The sequence below is a fragment of the Neopelma chrysocephalum genome, unplaced genomic scaffold (genome assembly GCF_003984885.1).
Source record: "Neopelma chrysocephalum unplaced genomic scaffold, ASM398488v2 Primary Assembly neopelma1_226, whole genome shotgun sequence".
Taxonomy (NCBI): Eukaryota; Metazoa; Chordata; class Aves; order Passeriformes; family Pipridae; genus Neopelma; species Neopelma chrysocephalum.
The window spans coordinates 1,104,798-1,122,102 of record NW_020897888.1 but is presented as its reverse complement, the minus strand read 5'-3'; the positions used below and the strand labels follow the sequence as shown (position 1 = coordinate 1,122,102).

The 17,305-nt window shown below is 47.3% G+C and overlaps 1 protein-coding gene across 11 annotated transcripts in view; it reads left to right on the top strand.

The window, feature by feature from the left end:
- The first annotated feature begins 206 nt into the window (after positions 1–206).
- Positions 207–17,305, top strand: part of ZNF618 (zinc finger protein 618) — a 167,249-nt gene continuing 150,150 nt past the window's right edge. For 3 of the 11 annotated variants that reach the window (XM_027703336.1, XM_027703332.1, XM_027703330.1), the window contains exon 1: positions 207–367. In XM_027703336.1, the coding sequence (XP_027559137.1) occupies positions 314–367 (54 nt within the window). In that variant the 5' untranslated portion in view covers positions 207–313. The remainder of the gene's footprint in view (positions 368–17,305) is intronic. The other 8 variants (XM_027703328.1, XM_027703327.1, XM_027703326.1 and 5 more) reach the window with 4 other exon arrangements.

Here is a 17,305-nt window from a genome sequence, read left to right as displayed (position 1 = left end):
AGCTGCCCCCAGAGCGGCTCGTGATGGCGGCGGCGCGGGCTCGGCAGCGGGAGGCGCCCGCCCAGCCCTGCGCGCCGCGCCGCTGAGCGGCAGCGCCCGTGCCCGCGGCGGCCGCCCCGGCCCATGCCCCGGGGGGAAGGGGGGCTGCAGCAGCCCGGCGAGCCGCCCACCCGCGCAGCGGGGGCATCGCCCCCACTCGCCGCTCCTGGGAGGGCGGGAAGGAGGCAGCGGCGGCGGCGGCGGCGGCTTTGTGCGCGGCGGGCGGATCGCAGGCCCCGGCGGCGCGGGGCTCGCCTGCTCCCGCCCCAGCCCCATGAACCAGCCGGACGGCTCCGCTCCGGCGGCGGCGGCGGCGGTGCCAGCGCAGGTACGCGGCGGCCGGGGCGGCGTGTCCCCGGGGGGAGGCGGAGGGAGCGGGGAGGAAGGGAAGGAAAGGGAAAAGGGAAGGGAAGGGAAGGAGGGAGGGCGGCAGCCGCAGCCGCCCCGGCGCGGAGCCCCGGCGGCGCTTTGGCGCAGTGCGCGGGGGGCAGCGCCGGGAGCGGCTCCGCGGAGCCCCCGCGGCTCCCGGGCCCCGCCGGCCGCTCGGACCGGGCGGAAAACAAAGCGGAGCTCAGCAGCCATGTCGGGGACGAGCGGCCCCGCGGCCCGGGCCGGCCCCGCACCCCGGCCCCGCACCCGGCGCGGCCCCGCCGCGCTCCGCTCCCCTCTCCCCGCTCCCCTTCCCGGGGCTTTTTCTTTTTCTTTTCCTTCTCTCTCTCTCTTTTTTTTTTTTTTAATTCTTTTTTCCCCCCCCTTCTCTAATTTTTCCTCCCGAACGTTTTTTCTCCCATTTTTTTTTTCCATTAAAACGACGCCACCTAGAGGAGAGTATTTCGTAAATTAAAAAAAAAAAATTAAAATTGAAAAAAAAATATTCTGCTATTTCTAATTTTTTTTTCCCTAGAAAGTTGGGGCCGGCTCCCCCGAGTTGGGGTTCCCCCCGCAGCCCCCGCAGCGCCCCGCAAATGTCGTGTGTGTCCCTTTGGAGCCAAAGCCCAGCTCATGGAAATGAAAATTAAGCAGGAATTTGAATGAATTCAGGTTTTTCTTTCCCCCCACCCCCATTTTCTGAGGAAAACGGAGCCTGGGAGCAGCAGAGTGCTGGGAAAAGAAAGTGATTCAAGTTTTTGGTGGGCCCCCCCGGGTGAGCTGCAGGGAAGGATTAGTTTGGGAAAGTGGGAGAATTGCTGTTCCGGAGCAATTAGGAATTGGGCTTCATTGTAATTTTGAACTTGTGCAGCACGCTCTGCCAAAACTCAGGGTTATTTTTTTTTTTCCTTTTTGCTGCAGTGCTTAAAGTTATTTGTTTGAAATGAGGAGTTTTGCAGGAAAATAAAGAGCCCAGAAAATTTGCTGTGGACACACCCAAATTTTTTTTTTTTTTTTTTTGGTGATTTTGGATTTCATGCAAAACTGCTCTTAAACAATGAGGTTCTAAACACAGTCCAGGAAAACACGAGGACAAGCAAATTTAAGAGTCGAATGTCAGTTTTATTTTAGAATTTCTTGGCTTTTCGGATGGTTTCTCCTGGCATAATTAAAACAGTTTCCAGCATTTAATTTCCTACTTCTTTTGTAAAGAAAAAAAATTTCCATAGTAGGGTTTTTAGTTGTTTTTTTTTTCCCTTCTTTTTTTAAACACACTGTAACAACTCTAGGTTCTGTGGCTCATATAAATCTAATATTTACATAGGTTTATTATAAGGTCCGCCATGATATTACAAATATACATAATTAACAATATTGTGAAAAAATAATTGCAGATTTAGTGATTTTGGTATTTTTTAAACTAAAATGCCTTTAAAGGGTTCAGCCATGATATTTTTCTCAATTTCAAAATCCTTTTTCTCCTTGACTGTTAAAACCTTGCTGGAGTTTGAATTGAAAATATTTTTTTCATTTTTTTTTGTTTGTTTTTTTTGTTTTAAATGCTGTTCTGTCCCTATTATCTTGCTGTTACACAGTGCCTGTGAGTTCTGGACTGTGCACACACTGGTTTATTATTGTAGGGTTGCCCTTGAATACTGGGGTCTTGGTATTGATCTTTTTAAAAATAAATAACAAAAGAGCACTGAAACATACATTGTTTCAAGAAAAAAAGCAATCTAGGAGAGATCCATGGCCTTTCCACCCAAAAGTGGGGGAGGGAGAGGAAGGGAAAGATTAGGTCAACATTGAGTTTTACCAACCTTGACACAGTATCCTCTCTAAAATGGGGACAAAATAGCAAGATGGCTGTTTCACAGCTGCAGCACTTTGGGTTGGTTTTTTTTTTTTTTTTTTTTCGGAAAAAGGCATTTTGAAATTTTGAACTCCAAAGTGAGTTTCTGGAGCTGCTGGGGCCCCACCAGCAAATGCTGAAATCCAGGCACTGCAAAAAATCAATTTAAATTTCAATCTCAAACGAATTTTTAATTCTGAATCTCAAACCCCTGAAAAGTTTTTTGATTTTGTGGCTGTTTTTTTTTTGTTGGATTTTTTTGTTTTTGTTTTTTTTTCTGGTTTTGATTTTTATTTCAGTGTAACTTGATATTTGCTGGGAATCAGGCAGGAGTGGCTGCTGAATTCAGGTTTCAGGGGCTGTTTTTTCGCTTTCTTCCCCTTTATTTGTTTTGTGGTTTTCGGGGGTGTGGGGGGGGAGATGGGAAAAATCTGGAAAGCAGGATAACTCTTGGGTGGAGGAACAAATACTCTGAAATGTCAAGTCCATGTTTTTATTTTTGCATTTGTTTGCCCCCCAGCCTCCCCGAAAAGGACCCACCCTCTTCCTGAATCCCTTTTTTAGCAAAGAATGGAGCGAGTGCCCGGTGCAGTTACAGCGGGGTGGCACATGTGGGTCAGAATTCCACACAATGCTCCCAATTGGATTAAACAATCCCGAGGAATATTTTATTCCTGGTTTCATCTAGGAAGCTGTAGCGTGGTGGCTTTTCCATATCCTTGTACTCCAAGAATTCCCTTCCTTGAGCTGCGCCCTGGAAGTTTCACGTACTCTGTGATTATACCCAGAGAAACTATTTAGCTGTAATTTTTTTTTTTTTTTTTAAGATTTCACACATTTTTTTTCTTGTGTGAAACAGATATTTTGATGCTGCTTTTCTTCTGCCCAACCCCACACCCAGAGATCTGGGAGCAACCCCAGGGCTGTGCTTTGGGACTGGGGGAGCATATTTGGGGTGCTGCATTTTAATGCCAAATAATGACAAATGCTCAATTTTGGGGTCACAATGCCAACATTTGACAACATCTTTCAATGATATCTTTCAAGTTTATCCTGCTATCTGTAAACAGAGGAATTGAAGCTGGGAAGGCCTTACTTTAGGTGTGTTTTGTGCTGTTTTCAGCTGTTGTGGGAATGGGGTGAATTTTGGGTGGCTGTTGGAGGTGGGTTTGGGTGTTGCAGGTCTCCTCTGCAGCAATGGGGGTGCTCTGGGGGCCTGGCTGGACTCGAGGTGTGGAACTGCAACCATCCCATCTTTAACTCTCTGTAGATCAGTGTCTTTTCAACCCCAGCTCCCGTTCTGTTCCTCCAGCGAGGAAATGCTGCTGGAGGTTGTAATGGGTTGCTGCATCTCACCTTTCTGCGTGTCCTTCCAGCACAAACCTCCTCCTGCCTAAAAACGATTCCATAATTTTTCATTGCAGTCTTGCTTCCAGGGGGATTTTTTTTCTTTCTTTTTTTTTTTCTATTTTTTCTGGAAAGTTGATCAATATTTTATCATTTTCAAAATTGCTGTTGGCAGCCTGGAAGGGGGAGGAGTGAGGGAGGGAGCCCAGCTGAGTGATACCAACAGATTTCTTGTGACACAACTGAAATGTATTTTTTAAAAAAAGAAAAATTTCCAGGACTTCATTCTCAGTGAAGATGAAAATAGACATGTTTTCAATGCTGAATTAAAACAGACATAATATTATTAAAGTGGTAGATAATATTTACACAAATGCCATATAAAACCTTAGGAGGTTGTTCGCATGACTCCAGAATAATTTAAATATATATCACTGCCATAATGCAACGCTGGGAATAGTTCAGTGCACGGTGCAGTCACGTGGTCTCGGTGATGCACAGTCAAGTTTGCAATTATGCAAGTGCAGTAGTGAAATTAGTGCTCTAAAAATTAGATTAATTTAAAATTGGGTTTTTTTTGAGAGAAGGTTGAAACCAACTGCAAGGGTCATGCTGATACAGAGTCAGGATTTGTGTCCACTGCATCAGGGCAGGGTTAGGTTGGATCTCAGGAAAAGGTTCTTCCCCCAGCGGGTGGTTGGGCACTGACCAGGCTCCCCAGGGCAGTGGGCACAGCACCAAGGCTGCCAGAGCTCCAGGAGGGTTTGGACAACGCTCTGAGAGCCAGGGTGGGATTGTTGGGGTGTCTGTGCAGGGCCAGGAGTTGGACTGGATGGTCCTGATGGATCCCTTCCCACTCAGGATATTTTATGGATCTGTGATTCTTTGGATGCTGTGCCTGTTGAAGGATCTCAATGTTCCCACCATGGCTGGCAGGGCTTGGTACCTGGTGCTGGGTGATGGTCCTGACTGGTCCCCACATCACAGCTCCCCATGGCACAGTTCCCTGTGGAGCTACACTGGCTCCGGGTGGGTGAGCAGTGTTGGGAGTGACACCTTTCAGGGTCCCTGGCATTGCCAGTTGAGGCTCTGGTGGCCTCTCCTTGAGCATCCTCAGCTTGAGCATCTCTGGTTTCGGGGATGGCCCAGTGCAGGTGATCAGGAGAGCGTGTGGTCGCCCACTTCAGGTACTTTGGTGGGTCTGTGTGTGCAGGGAGCGTGTTGCCCACGCCCAAGGCTCTGCTGATCCCACTGTACCCTGCTGGTGCTGCTCAGGCTGCTCTGGCTGCTCCAGGGCCTGCTCAGATCCATGCCAGCGATTATTTGTGTGCTGATCATGCTGGAGGCTGTGAATCGGACAGGGTTAGTCCTGCAGTCGGGGGGAGCCACCCTGAAATGTGAATTTTGTCAGAGGTTTGCAGGATTAGGCTCTGTTTGCCCATAATGTGCCAAGAGGGGACTGAAGGGAAGGATGAGGGGAAGAGGTGCCTGGGCAGGGGCTGCCAGCACAGCTGGAGGCTGTAGGGGCTTTTTGGTGAGGGACATGAGGAAATAGCACCAGCAGATATTTATTTCTTGTCATTTCTAAATTTCTGTGCATCTGGCATTGCGTGTATTTGGAATTTCACATTTACAGCTTCAGTTTGGTCATACCGAGTTTTTTGGGGAAGAAGTTTCTGATTTTTAAAGGTCTTTTATGGATTAATTGCTAGTCATCTGCCTCCTTTTTGCTTTTGTTTGGTTCCTTGAATGTCTCTTGATTATTCTGTACTATGTGATGCCAATTTAGTGGTTAACTAGTATGCAAACTACATCTGGACGTGTTGACTTTGCATTAACAATCATTGATTTGTCTGGAGCAAGGGAATAGCAATGAATGCTGCTGTTTACCATGGATGGTATCTGAAAAATAACCATTTGCGAGGTGTCTTTCATCAGGGCTCTGGTGCAACTTGTCACAGCAGCTCTGCCTTTTTGTGGGAGAGCTGAATTTTTAAACCATGGCACCAAGAGTGGGAAAAGGGACTCGGGAAGGCAGTGGCATGTGCTGTGTGGGGAAGGGGCTGACTGTGTGCCCTGGTCACCTTGGTTGGCTCTGGTGACAGCAGGAGTCGGGTAACATTGCAGCAGAAAGGCAGTGAAAAGAAATTAATACATATAATCAATAATACATAACATATATAACATACAACACATACATAGAGCTTTTTGCTTGGGAACGTAATCAAGAGGATGCCAAATTTAATGATCATAAATAATAAGCAGCAGATTGAGTTGATGGGTGGCTTCAGCAGCAGCTGGTTCTCCCCAAAAAGCGTGGCTGCAGCCATGTGGTTGGCTCTGGGTGAGGCAGAGTTTGGTGCTTGCTGTCCCTTGGGGTCTTGGGGAAGCTGAGATGTGCCTGTGGCTGCTGCATGTTCAGGTGAGTTGTGGGATGTGGGAGGCATTGCTACATGCTTATATTTTCTTTGGAAGAGGGGAAAGGCTGGAGGAGATGCCCTTTTTGTGGAGAAGGTCTTTTCCTAAGACGTGTGTGCTGGGGATGTCAGAGCTGCCATGCACCCAGTCCTGGGGTGTTTACAAGGACAGAATGGTCATTTGGTTGACATTCAATATTTAGACCTTGAATCCATCATCCCATTGGAACCCCCATCCCTGGGTCTTTTTTGCTGTCTCCTGAGCGCTCTCATTGGCATTGAGTGTGAGTGTTGGTTGTCTTTGGGGCTGGGGTCAGTCTGGGCTTTTCCCACACAGAAATGGCTTTGCTGACTCTGAAATGTGTGTGTGCTGGTCAGATCCCAAAATGATGGGCACAGGTGACCTCCTGTAACATGGGCTTTGTATCCTAACACTGCTGAGTGTGGAAATGCCCGTGGAGGTGCTGGACAAGCTGCACAGTGGCTTTCTGAGTTACTTGGGTTTTCCTTGTTGGAGTCTCTTGTGCTCCCAAAGTGGGCAGTGTAACATGTGGTAGAAAAAATCAGGTTAAGCAGAGAAAATACTCCCCTGTGCTCATTGAAAGTGCAACTGCAAAGAAGCTGCTCATTCTGAGTGTTGTACTATCTCGTATTGGCCTTTTTAGCCACCAACGTGCTTGCAACAAACGTGGGTAGAGCCCTTCCCAAATCTTTGTTCGCGAAGCCTGGCCATGATGATGATATATGATATGATATTTGGGGAAGGACACGGCATGGAGGGTATGAGGAATGTGGAAGTGATACAGGTACATTGGAATTCATACTCCTGCTTAAACCACCTCTGTACCCATATAGAAGAGATCTTGTGATTTGTGCTTTTTAGGTTTTTTGGCAATTGAATGGTGGTTAGCTCTGGTTCATCACCTGGTCTGTGAGGGCCTGTGCCAGCACGCTGGAAGCTCTTGCTCCAGCTGGGATGGTGCCTTAGGCACCCAGGGAGTGGAGGCAGTGTGGGGGCACACGGGGCATGTTGTGCCTCCCCTGGGGGGTGGAACCAGCTGAACCCTGTGCTTGTGCCTCTGTGGGTGTGGGTGGCACAGGTGACTCTTGGATGGGGTCAGGGCAGAGTTCCAGGTTCCTGCCGGGTGAGGAGACTTGTGGTTGGTGGAGTTGTGCTGCCCCTGGAGAAGCTGGAGGCCAGACGGCTGTTTTGGGGTGAAATTGCTGAGCTCTGGGTCAGCCTGGCAGGGCTGGCATGGGGGGCTGTGTGTGTCCCCATGGCTGTTCCCGTGCCAAGGGCCTGGGGCAGCTGTTCATCCTGCGTTTTGGTGGGAGGTCCAGTGTCACCACACCAATTCCTCTGCTAGAATAGCTTTCCTTGGAAGTCTCTCTCCTCCCCCTTTATTTCCCTCACCTGTATTACCAAGGCACTCCAGTGTGCACTTAGAAAGGTTTCACTGCTGTACTATACCTGCAAAGAAATAATTATACAGGCAAGGCCTTCCTTGGTGTAATTTACAGCGCTCCTGCATGTTTCACATCTGTATTTGGCTGGCGTGATGTGAAAAATAAGGCTGGAAGTGGAAAAGTAGAGACTGGAGATTTTGCCAGCGCTGATAAGGGGCTGACCCAGGAAAATGTGAATGTTGGTGTGTGGAGCAGTGGCTGAAGCTGATGAAGACATTGAGGAGTTCCCTCTGTATCTGAGGGGTCAATACATGTGCCTGTGTGTTTGTGCATATGGATGTGTCTGAGAGACTCGCTGTTGGAGGGTGGGGATCTCTGGTGGGTCTGGGATGGTGTGAGGGCTGTTGGGTCCACACCAACAAGGGGTTCAGCTGTGCCTGGGTCACCTAACACAGGAGCCATCGGTGTCCTCTGCACTGGCTTAGAAATTAGGAATGTTACCACCCAAGGTTGGGCTGATGGCAGTGAGAATGGCTGTGTTTATCAGACCTGTCCATGGGCAGTGAGCAGAGCCAGGCTGGGACGGGCCAAACGCGGTCACATTCCATTGCTGGTATCCTGATGGCACCACTGTGTCTCCAGGCTCTTCAGGTTTTAATACTGTTTGTGATTTCCTTCTACTAGATACACACAGGCAGCAGTAATTCTATGAAAGTTAATTTTTTACTCTGTGTGGGTGTAGGGATCCTTTCCTGCCCCAAAATAGCAGCAGGAGGCAGTTTTCAGAAGTTGGGTGTGCTTGCGTTGAAGGCCCGTCATTTAGGTTCTGCTTCCAGTATGTTGACAGCAATTTTAGTACAAGTATTTAATTGCTTTAGGCCTATTTTTAGAAGTATTAAACCTCAGTTTTCAAAACTGCAACCAAAGCCAGCCACTCTGCTAGTGTGGGAGAGCCGGGAGGGGAACCAGAAGGAAAACCTGGAGCTACGTGGGTTGGCCCCACTTGGAGCAGAGCGTGGTCATGGCCCTTGGCCAGAGCTTGGGGTGCTGTGGAGCCTCTGGGGTACGTGACTGAAATGGAGTTGTCTGTATTTTGGTGAGGGTTTTTTTTTTTACTACTATTCTGTTTACTTGGCTACACGAGGCGAGAATGAATGAAACCCTATTTCAGCAGATTTGTACAATTTCTTATGTTAACTCTGCAGACTGGGGGATGGAGTTTGGAAGCTGAGCTGGGAGTATTTGGAAGCTGAGTTGGGAGCATCCCGGTGAACGGCGTGCAGGCAGCCCCAGGAGGTCTCTGACTTGAAACCCAAGAACAGCTCCTGCTTTCTGGGTATAAATCTGTCATTTGAGATCTGATGTGCTTTAGTCTCCGGGCTGCAAATCCTGAGCTTTCACTGGCATTTGTGATATTTGTAATTTTGAGGGTCAGAAGGGAGGGTTGGGCAAATGCAGTATAATTACTGGTTGGAAATAAAACACCTTTTTGAATTTCTCTATGCAATTTGGAAACCTCTGTAGGGAGGCACGGCTGGATTTGGATCAGGCTGGTAGCAAAGAGGATCTGAAAATCCCCTGGGAATCAGTGGGATTTCTCTTTGCAGTGAGGTGATGCTGTTGGTGGGACGCTCTCCAGATGCTCCAGTGCATTGTTGGGACAACAGCAGTGGCAGTGACACCAGGGGGCAGGCTGGGACCTGGCAGTTGGTGGCCCTGGGGTTGCTGCTGGGTGCTCCCTGATGGGCATGAGCTGGTGGGACCAGTGGGGGCTGACAGAGCTGGAGATGGACTTCACCACTGAAGGGATTAACAATTGACCCCCAGGAAGGCTGTCCCAGGGTGTGCTTGGACTTGTCTTCGGGGCACGTGGCTTTGGCTCTCTGGTTGCGGTTAATACCACTGAGGCAAAAAGTGCATATTAACTCCATGGAGGGGTATTTTTACCTTCTTATCTGTCTTTATTTTCCAGGCCTTGAAATTTGGCTGGTTGGTGATAACAGCAGTTAGAATTAGCATTTCTCCTTAATTGGGTTTGTTGGGACATGCCAGAGAGACAGCCTTGGAGGGGACTCACTGTGCCACGAGCTGGGGAGGGCGCTGGGCAAGGAAGAAAAAATGCAAATGTATTCAAATAGGTTGTGTTTGGTGGGGGCAAAATAGATCCAGAGCAAGTCTGCAAGATCCAAGTTGTCTGGCTCGTGGTCTGAGAGCAGTGAGGCAATACCTGCTCCTGGAAGTGCTGGCAGATGTTGGAGGGATGTAGGCATGAGTCCATTGGACCATCTGTTGGATCTCAGGATGAGGTTCTTCCCCCAGAGGGTGGTTGGCACTGACCAGGCTCCCCAGGGCAGTGGGCACAGCACCAAGGCTGCCAGAGCTCCAGGAGGGTTTGGACAACGCTCTGAGGGACAGGGTGGGATTGTTGGGGTGTCTGTGCAGGGCCAGGGATTGGACTGGATGGTCTTTGTGGGTCCCCTCCAGCTCAGAATATTCTTCGATCCTCAGTGGGAATAGCGATGCCATCCACAAATGAGAAAAACACCCCAAAATCAAGAAAAATAGTAGTGCCTTTTCCTGAAATCTTGTATTTCAATTTTATTTTTTTTCTTTGTAATCTCATCTGGTTTAGTTGCCAAAACGTAGATTTGCTGAGAATGCTGCGTTTGCTTTTGGTTCCTGATAAGGTGGAGGAGATAAAGTCCCATGTTGTGGCTGTTTGTTTGTCTCACTGGTAAATGTTTGTGCTCCTTGTTTGGAGCTCCTTGGCCTCCTGCAGCATAAACACTGTTTATGATTGGAGTTCATTACGTGAGGTTTAAATATATAAAATGAAATGTTCCTGTCTACTTTAAGCAGACATATGTCTACGTTTTGCAAATTAACCTAATTAAATATATATGTAGAAATTTATGATATTCGGCTCCTAGCACAAGGTATGCAATTAGCATCCATGGAGCCAGGAAGGAATTTTCCATTTCTTTCTTGACTTTTCCTCATAGGATTATGTGGTTTGGTTTTTTTTTTTAAATTTTTATTTTTAATCTTCAATCTTTAATTTTTGTTCTGTTTAGGAATTCACTTAGGAACGAGTCCTGCAGGGATTTAGGCTTGTGGTTAAATTACCCCACAAGTAGCTTTGACTGAAGTCAGTGAAATGGTCCCTAATTCCTGGGCTCCAGTCTGTCCCTTTGCCTCTGCAGGACAGGAGGAGTTGGTTTTGTTAGGGGAATATCATGAGCAAAATATCATTCTGGAGGAAAAATTGTATTAGAATATTTACATTTTTCAAGTCTCTTCCTTCCTCCCACCCAAAAATAGCAAAAAAAAATTACCTGTCTCCTCTGGATTTATGTAATTTTCAAGTGTTTGGCCAACATCGTTTCCAAAACACACTGTCCCTCTACCTGAGCTGTCTCTGGGACAGGAGAGCTCTCATGCAAGAAGTACAAATCCATTAATATAATCTTTCATTTAGCAATATTCTGGCACCAGGAATACTACTTTTTGGTTTCTTTTCTGCCAAAGTGTGGTTTGTTTTTTTTTAATATTTAAAATTTGATCGCGTTATAATAGTTTGTTATATAAATAATTGTTTGGTCTGTTTTGCATATCAGTAGTTGACTCCATTTTATTCACAAAAAGCATTTTTTCCCCCATAAACATCCCCACTGTTCCAGCCCAGAAGTTGCTCTTTATTAGCAAAACCAACCAAGTAAATGACGTTCCCAGCTCAGCTATTTTAATGATCCCACAAACCCAAGAAAGCAGTAGGAAATTTTTCAGAAGCAAACTGCAGAAACTTTTTTTTTTCCTGGGACATCATAACTTTTCAACTTTTTGTCCAGTTATTTTTGTTACGTTTTTCCAAGCTTCAAGCTGTGAACTTGAAGAATTTGGGGCTGTTCTTTTCTCCTGGAGGTCGTTTAAGGGTGTCTAAGGTGACCTGACACCGAGTGGAAGAGCCTCTCCAGAGGACCTGACAAACACACTGCTCCTAATTGCTGTGCAAGAACTATTAATAACACTGTGTGGGGAAGGTGTGATGTTGGATCATGACCATTTTGCTCCTCTACAGGTCTGTCCTCCAGTGTTTTCCTGTGACTTGCTACATTGCTGTGTTTCCCCATCTCCATATTTCAAGGCAGAGGAAGTTCTGCTCCCAGCCCTGTCCCCAGCTCTGTCCCTCTGCACGAGCTCTGCTCTCCCAGGTTGAGGTCCTTGGTGTCTCCTGCCCTCCCTGGGTGTGTCTGTGCCCTCTCCCTGACAGGGGATGCCTTTTCACAGGCCACCAGCAGCTTGGATTCCCACTTCTCTATCACCAGCTGTTGAGTGGTGACCAACTCTATAAATGAGAAGAAGAAGACAATTGTGTGGATTGTTTTTGGGGTTTCCTTGTGAGCCTGCAGCCTTGCCAGCGAGCTCTGCAGGGCAGGAGCTGTCTCATACCCATGCCCTGTGTGGCTCCAGGTACGGGACAGATGATTTAATAGTCAAAGCTGTATTTTCCACTCTGGCAGCCACAGCATCCAGGTGTTTCTTTCTCACCTCAGTGCTGTGCTCACCCTTGCAGGCTCCTCGTATCTTGTCCCCAGGACGTGCTGCAGCCCCTCAGGATGTGGATTTTACCCACCACCAATGCAATCATTGGGATAATTGCAGCATCTGCAATTTATTTAGGCAAATAGGAGAGTGAAAAATGTTTGCTTTCTCTTGCTCCTGGGGTTTATTTTTAGAGTTTAGCTTTGTGCTTTGGGAAGCAAAGACCAGGCATCCTGTGTGTCCCTTCTCCCTGAGGGGAGCTGCTGTTCCTGAGGTGCTGCTCCTCGGGGCAGTTCCCTGTCCATGCCATGGGAGTTGCTGGATTGCCCTTCTTGCCCTTGTTTGCTTCCTTTCTTCCCATTCTATTTCTTGCAGTCCCTTTCCGGGTGGGATCACCAGGGCTGTGCTCAGGGCTGTGGATGCAGCTTTATGCATGGGCACATTCCCTGTTCCCTCCCTCGGAATGAGCTGCTGTGCTGGCTCCTTCGCTGCTGGAGCGGTGCCCTGGCTCTCCTCGTGTGCTTTGGTGAATGCTAATGGCTCATTTAGGTGCCCTGAGTGGGGATGGTGCTGTTTTCCCTCCGGTGTGTTACTTTCTCCAACCCTTCCCTGGTGCAGGGAGCAGATGTCTGAGGGACCCCACTGTGAGAACGAACTATTTCTGCCCTTTATTTTCCGTCTTTTAATCAGTGGTTAATCAATGAGGTGACTTCTTACTTCATCCCATGCATATGAAAGCGTTGTGAGTGCACTTGTCTTACAGCCTTCATAGAGGAGACTTGTCTGAGGCTTTTGGAAATCTGGGTACACCACACCACTCACTCACAGAATCACAGAATGTGCTGAGCTGGAAGGGACCCACAAGGGTCATTGAGTCCAACTCCTGGCCCTGCACAGGCCCATGCCCAAGGGTCACACCCTGTGCCCCACAGGATCAGCCAAACCCTCCTGGAGCTCTGGCAGCCTTGGTGCTGTGCCCACTGCCCTGGGGAGCCTGGGCAGTGCCCAACCACCCTCTGGGGGAAGAACCTTTTTCTCACCTCCAACCTAAACCTCCCCTGTCACAATTTGAAGCCATTCCCTCAGGTCCTGTCCCTGCTCACCACAGAGAAGAGATCAGACTCACCCTGTTCTACCTCCACATTGACTCTTGCCAACAGTCCCCATAGCTTAGTGACTTAGGACTCTCTGCAGAAACCCTGTTGACTCCTGGAGTTCCTCTTTTATTTGTGTGAGCACTGATTTTTAGTTATATTTTTTAATTGCTATTTATATGAATTTTTCTGCTACAAAAATGAAGTTCTGTGGTTCCTTGGAGCTCTTCTAAAACAGTGGGGTCACGTTCCTTACTCACTGGTCCATAAGCATGAGGTGGATAGCAGTGATTTTTGGGGTTCCCAGGTGATTTTAATAGCTCAATGCCTTTCAGACTTTGGGACAAATATTGTTTGGCCCTGTAGATTTTTATTTTTTTGCTATTAATTTTGCTAGTCAGGGCTGCAGCTTTTTTCTGGTGACCCCACAGTTTGAGATGGATGCTCATCTCATTCCTGGTGAAGGAAGAGTCCAGGAGGGGAATTGCTGAGCCCTGTCACAAGTGAGCACTGGTGCAAAGAAGTTGAATTTTATCCTGTGATTTTATCTTTCTTTAGTACTTGATTTATACCAGAATCTGGCAGACTTCTGGTGCTTCTGTGTTTGATTATTACTTTTTTTAAATTAAGTTTTATTCCTTCAGTGACCTGTTTCTCAAAATCTTTTTCTGGATTGGCTTTTTTACAGCTTTAAGTGTATCTTCCTTGATTTTACATTCTCATAATTTTGATTTCTTTCTGAGGGTGTTGTTCTGTTTCTAATGGCCTTTTTCACAATGCTGTTAAACTGTGCTTATATGTTTAAAAAACACCTTTGGTAGGTGATAACCATCTTTTCCAACTTCACCATCTCACCTGCAAGGCCTTCACTTGCTCCTTTAACACTCCTTAACAAATTTTCCCATTTATGGAATGGTTCCTCCTTTGAGGAAGAGCTGAGAGGATTGAGTTTGTTCAGCGTGGAAAAGAGAAGGCTTCAGGTGACCCCCTTCCAGTACCTAAAGGGAGCCTGCAAGAAAGATGGAGAGAGACTATTTACAAGAGTCTGGAGTGCCAGGACAAGGGGGAATGGCTTCCCACTGCCAGAGGGCAGGGTTAGATGGGATATTGGGAAGGAATTGTTGGCTGTGAGGGTGGGGAGGCCCTGGCACAGGTTGCCCAGAGAAGCTGTGGCTGCCCCATCCCTGGATGTGTCCAAGGCCAGGCTGGATGGGGCTTGGAGCAACCTGGGCTAGTGGAAGGTGTCCCTGCCCATGGCAGGGGGTGGAATGAGATGAGCTTTAAGGTCCCTCCCAACCCAAACCAGTCTGGGATTCTGTGGTTCCCCGACGTGCCTTGGCTGAGGACACGGTGAGGGGAGAGAACTCCTCTGTGGCACCTCAGGCATCACTTCTACATTGAACTTGCCTTCACATTTGCAGGTCTCTGTGGGATTAACTGAATTCTCCTGTGACTGAAAATGTGTTTCCTGCCTTGGCAGAGACCTGCAGCCTCTGGTATTCCTTGGCATTTTGAGCATCCTCCTGTGCTCCCTGATGCTGTAGCTGTGCTCTGACTTTCTCTGATGGGCTTCCAGTCCATAAAGGTTCTCTGATCCTACTGACACAATAATCATGTTTAATTTATTACCCTTTGCTTCTCTGTCAGCACAACTCCATCATTCCAATATAATTCTGGACTGTAATGCATTGAGTCTTTTGATTGCTACCTGAAATTTTAGGAAGTTTTTCAGGGATACAGTACATTTATGACCTCATCAATAGAAAATACTTCACTTAACCTGGATGTACCTCTACCCTTGTTTGATTTTCTCAGGCTTTAGTTTAAATAGGCTTTTATGTGTTGGCATCTGTTTTCATTTTGGCTCTGATGGTGCCTGGTTACAGGTGTGGCCTGGTGGGATTTTACAGAAAGGCACCACGTGGGTCCTGAGTTTTAATTTTCCAGGCTCTGTTGTCCTCTGTGTCATTTTCAGGTGCTTTTTATCAGAGGATGGTCTCTGCCATGAAGTGAGAACCATAGTCTGGGCTTAAAATTGGTCTCCAAGTAGGATGCAGGACCCTGAGCCCCCCTCTCCTGCCTTCCCTCCCACACAAGCAGGCTGAGCTCCTGCCTGAGCCGGGCATTGCCATGCTAGTGAGAATTAAAAAGGCATAAAAGGAAAAAAAAGGAATAATAAAAGGAAGAGATGACAGTTATCCTTGAGTTAGAAGTTATCAAGTGCAGAAAATTGATAAAGGAAGTTAAAAACACAAGGGAAAAAAAAAATCTGTGACTGTCAGTGCAAGGAACAGTAAGAAAGTATTTGTATTAGGAACAAAAGAAATTCTAATAATGGTTTGTGTAGACTTATCACGACTGAGGAGAGGTAAAATGCATAATAAAGCAGAAAAACTCGACATGTTTAATAAATATTGCTGTTCCCTATTTGTAAGGAGGAGTATGATCCACTTCCAGCCCATGTGCACAGGAGCTGCCAGGGCCAGTGTTTGCTGAGCTGGGGTTTCCAGCTGGTCCATGTGGGTGATGTTCCCTGGGGGCTCCTGCCGGGTCTGCCCATTGCATTTCCACCTTTTTTTTCTCCTGTAAGATTTGAATAAAGTAGAGAATATTCCAGAGAATGTGGTGAATGCTGCTGTGGTACTGTCTTGGCCTGGGGATGAGAGCGCAGGGGAGGGGGCAATGGCAATGTCAGGCTGGATTTGTTCTTCAGCAGAAGTGGTGGAGGGGTTGTTTCCCAAGCTGGCAAAATGTCTGCTTTGGTGTCGTGCCCCAAAACACCCTCTGGTAGCATCAAGGTGGTGTGAAAGAGGTTGGGAATGGGGTCTTGGATGACCATATGCATTGTCAATGTCCCTGTGGGGTCCAGCCCCTGTGCTGGGGGTGATGGTTGTGCTGGTTGATTTGGTGGGAAGGAAGAACTGCAGCTGCTCAGAGGGATTTGGACTGTGGGTTAATCTCCACTGGGTGAGCTTGGTTTGATATGAATCATGGGATTTGTGCATCCGGGGAGTACTTTGGGATGGGGAGACCAGAGGGGTGCAGAGATGCCAGACCAGGCTGTGGGGTGGGAAAGGGGCAAATGCTGCAGCCTGAGCAGTGACCCCGAGTCTGTGGGAGGGAGGGGATGCAAACCATGGCTGTGCAGAGTGAGGTGTGTGAGAACAGCTCTTCTTTTGCCTGTGCTTTAATACACTGCCCTCATTTTCAGTTCCCTCATTTTTTTAAGAGACGTTGAAAAGCTGGAGAAGGCACAGACCAGATGAGTGGAGTGAAGCAACTTGAGGACTCAAAGGAAATACTCATTGGGATTTACTCCTAAACATTTGTGGACGTGCACCGTATTTTGGGAAACTCTCTCTGCCAGTAGGAGTCTGAAAAAAAAATCTCTCTCGTAGATTTTTATCTTCACAGAGGCACTTCTCCATGGGCTTTAAAAAAAGAGACTAAAAAAGCAGGTAGCAGAGCCCTTCACTTCAGCAAACTGCATAGCAAGAAACAATACCTGGAAGCTGGATCCAAACACTCAGATGACAAAATGAAGACGCAGAAATATTTTTCAGAGTAGGAGTGGAAATTTTGACCAATGGGGCAGATTAAAACACACTGCCAGGGAAAGCTGTGAATGTGGCATATCTTGGTGCTGCTGCTTATTCTCTGCATCTCTGGAATATGTGTTGGAGAGTTTTCTGGCAGAGCTGAGCCGTTAACCAGGGGAGAGGTGCTGTTATGGTGCAAAGAATGGCTATTCTGTGGCTTCAACAAAAGATTGTGCTTTCTGTCTCTCCCTTGGTATCCTGTTTCCCAGTGTCCGGCAGCAGATGGTTGGGGAAGGATTATAAGGAACAGAGGAAATATTGAGTGAGTTTCCCTTTAATATACTCCCTAGCTCCTGCTGAAGGGTCCCTAAATTATTCTCACTTCCAAACCATGTGGGATGCTCCAAACCCTCTTCTGCCAACATTGGAGCATCACACATGTTCACACACCCCCCAGCATGAAACCAAAGTACTTGCAAGTGTTTTTTTTTCCCCTAGAAGAGATATAACTAATGAAATTCATAGGTAATCTCCTGTAACATTGAGCACAAAAGGCTATTTGTTTACTTTTTCAGGCAGCAAATGATAATGAATAAGGTAGTTAGGGAACACATGGGACACAGTCATTAAATAATCTGCTTAATATTCCTAATGCAAAAGCAATAGGCAAAGCAGCAGAGAGAGGAGTGCTTAGAGCAA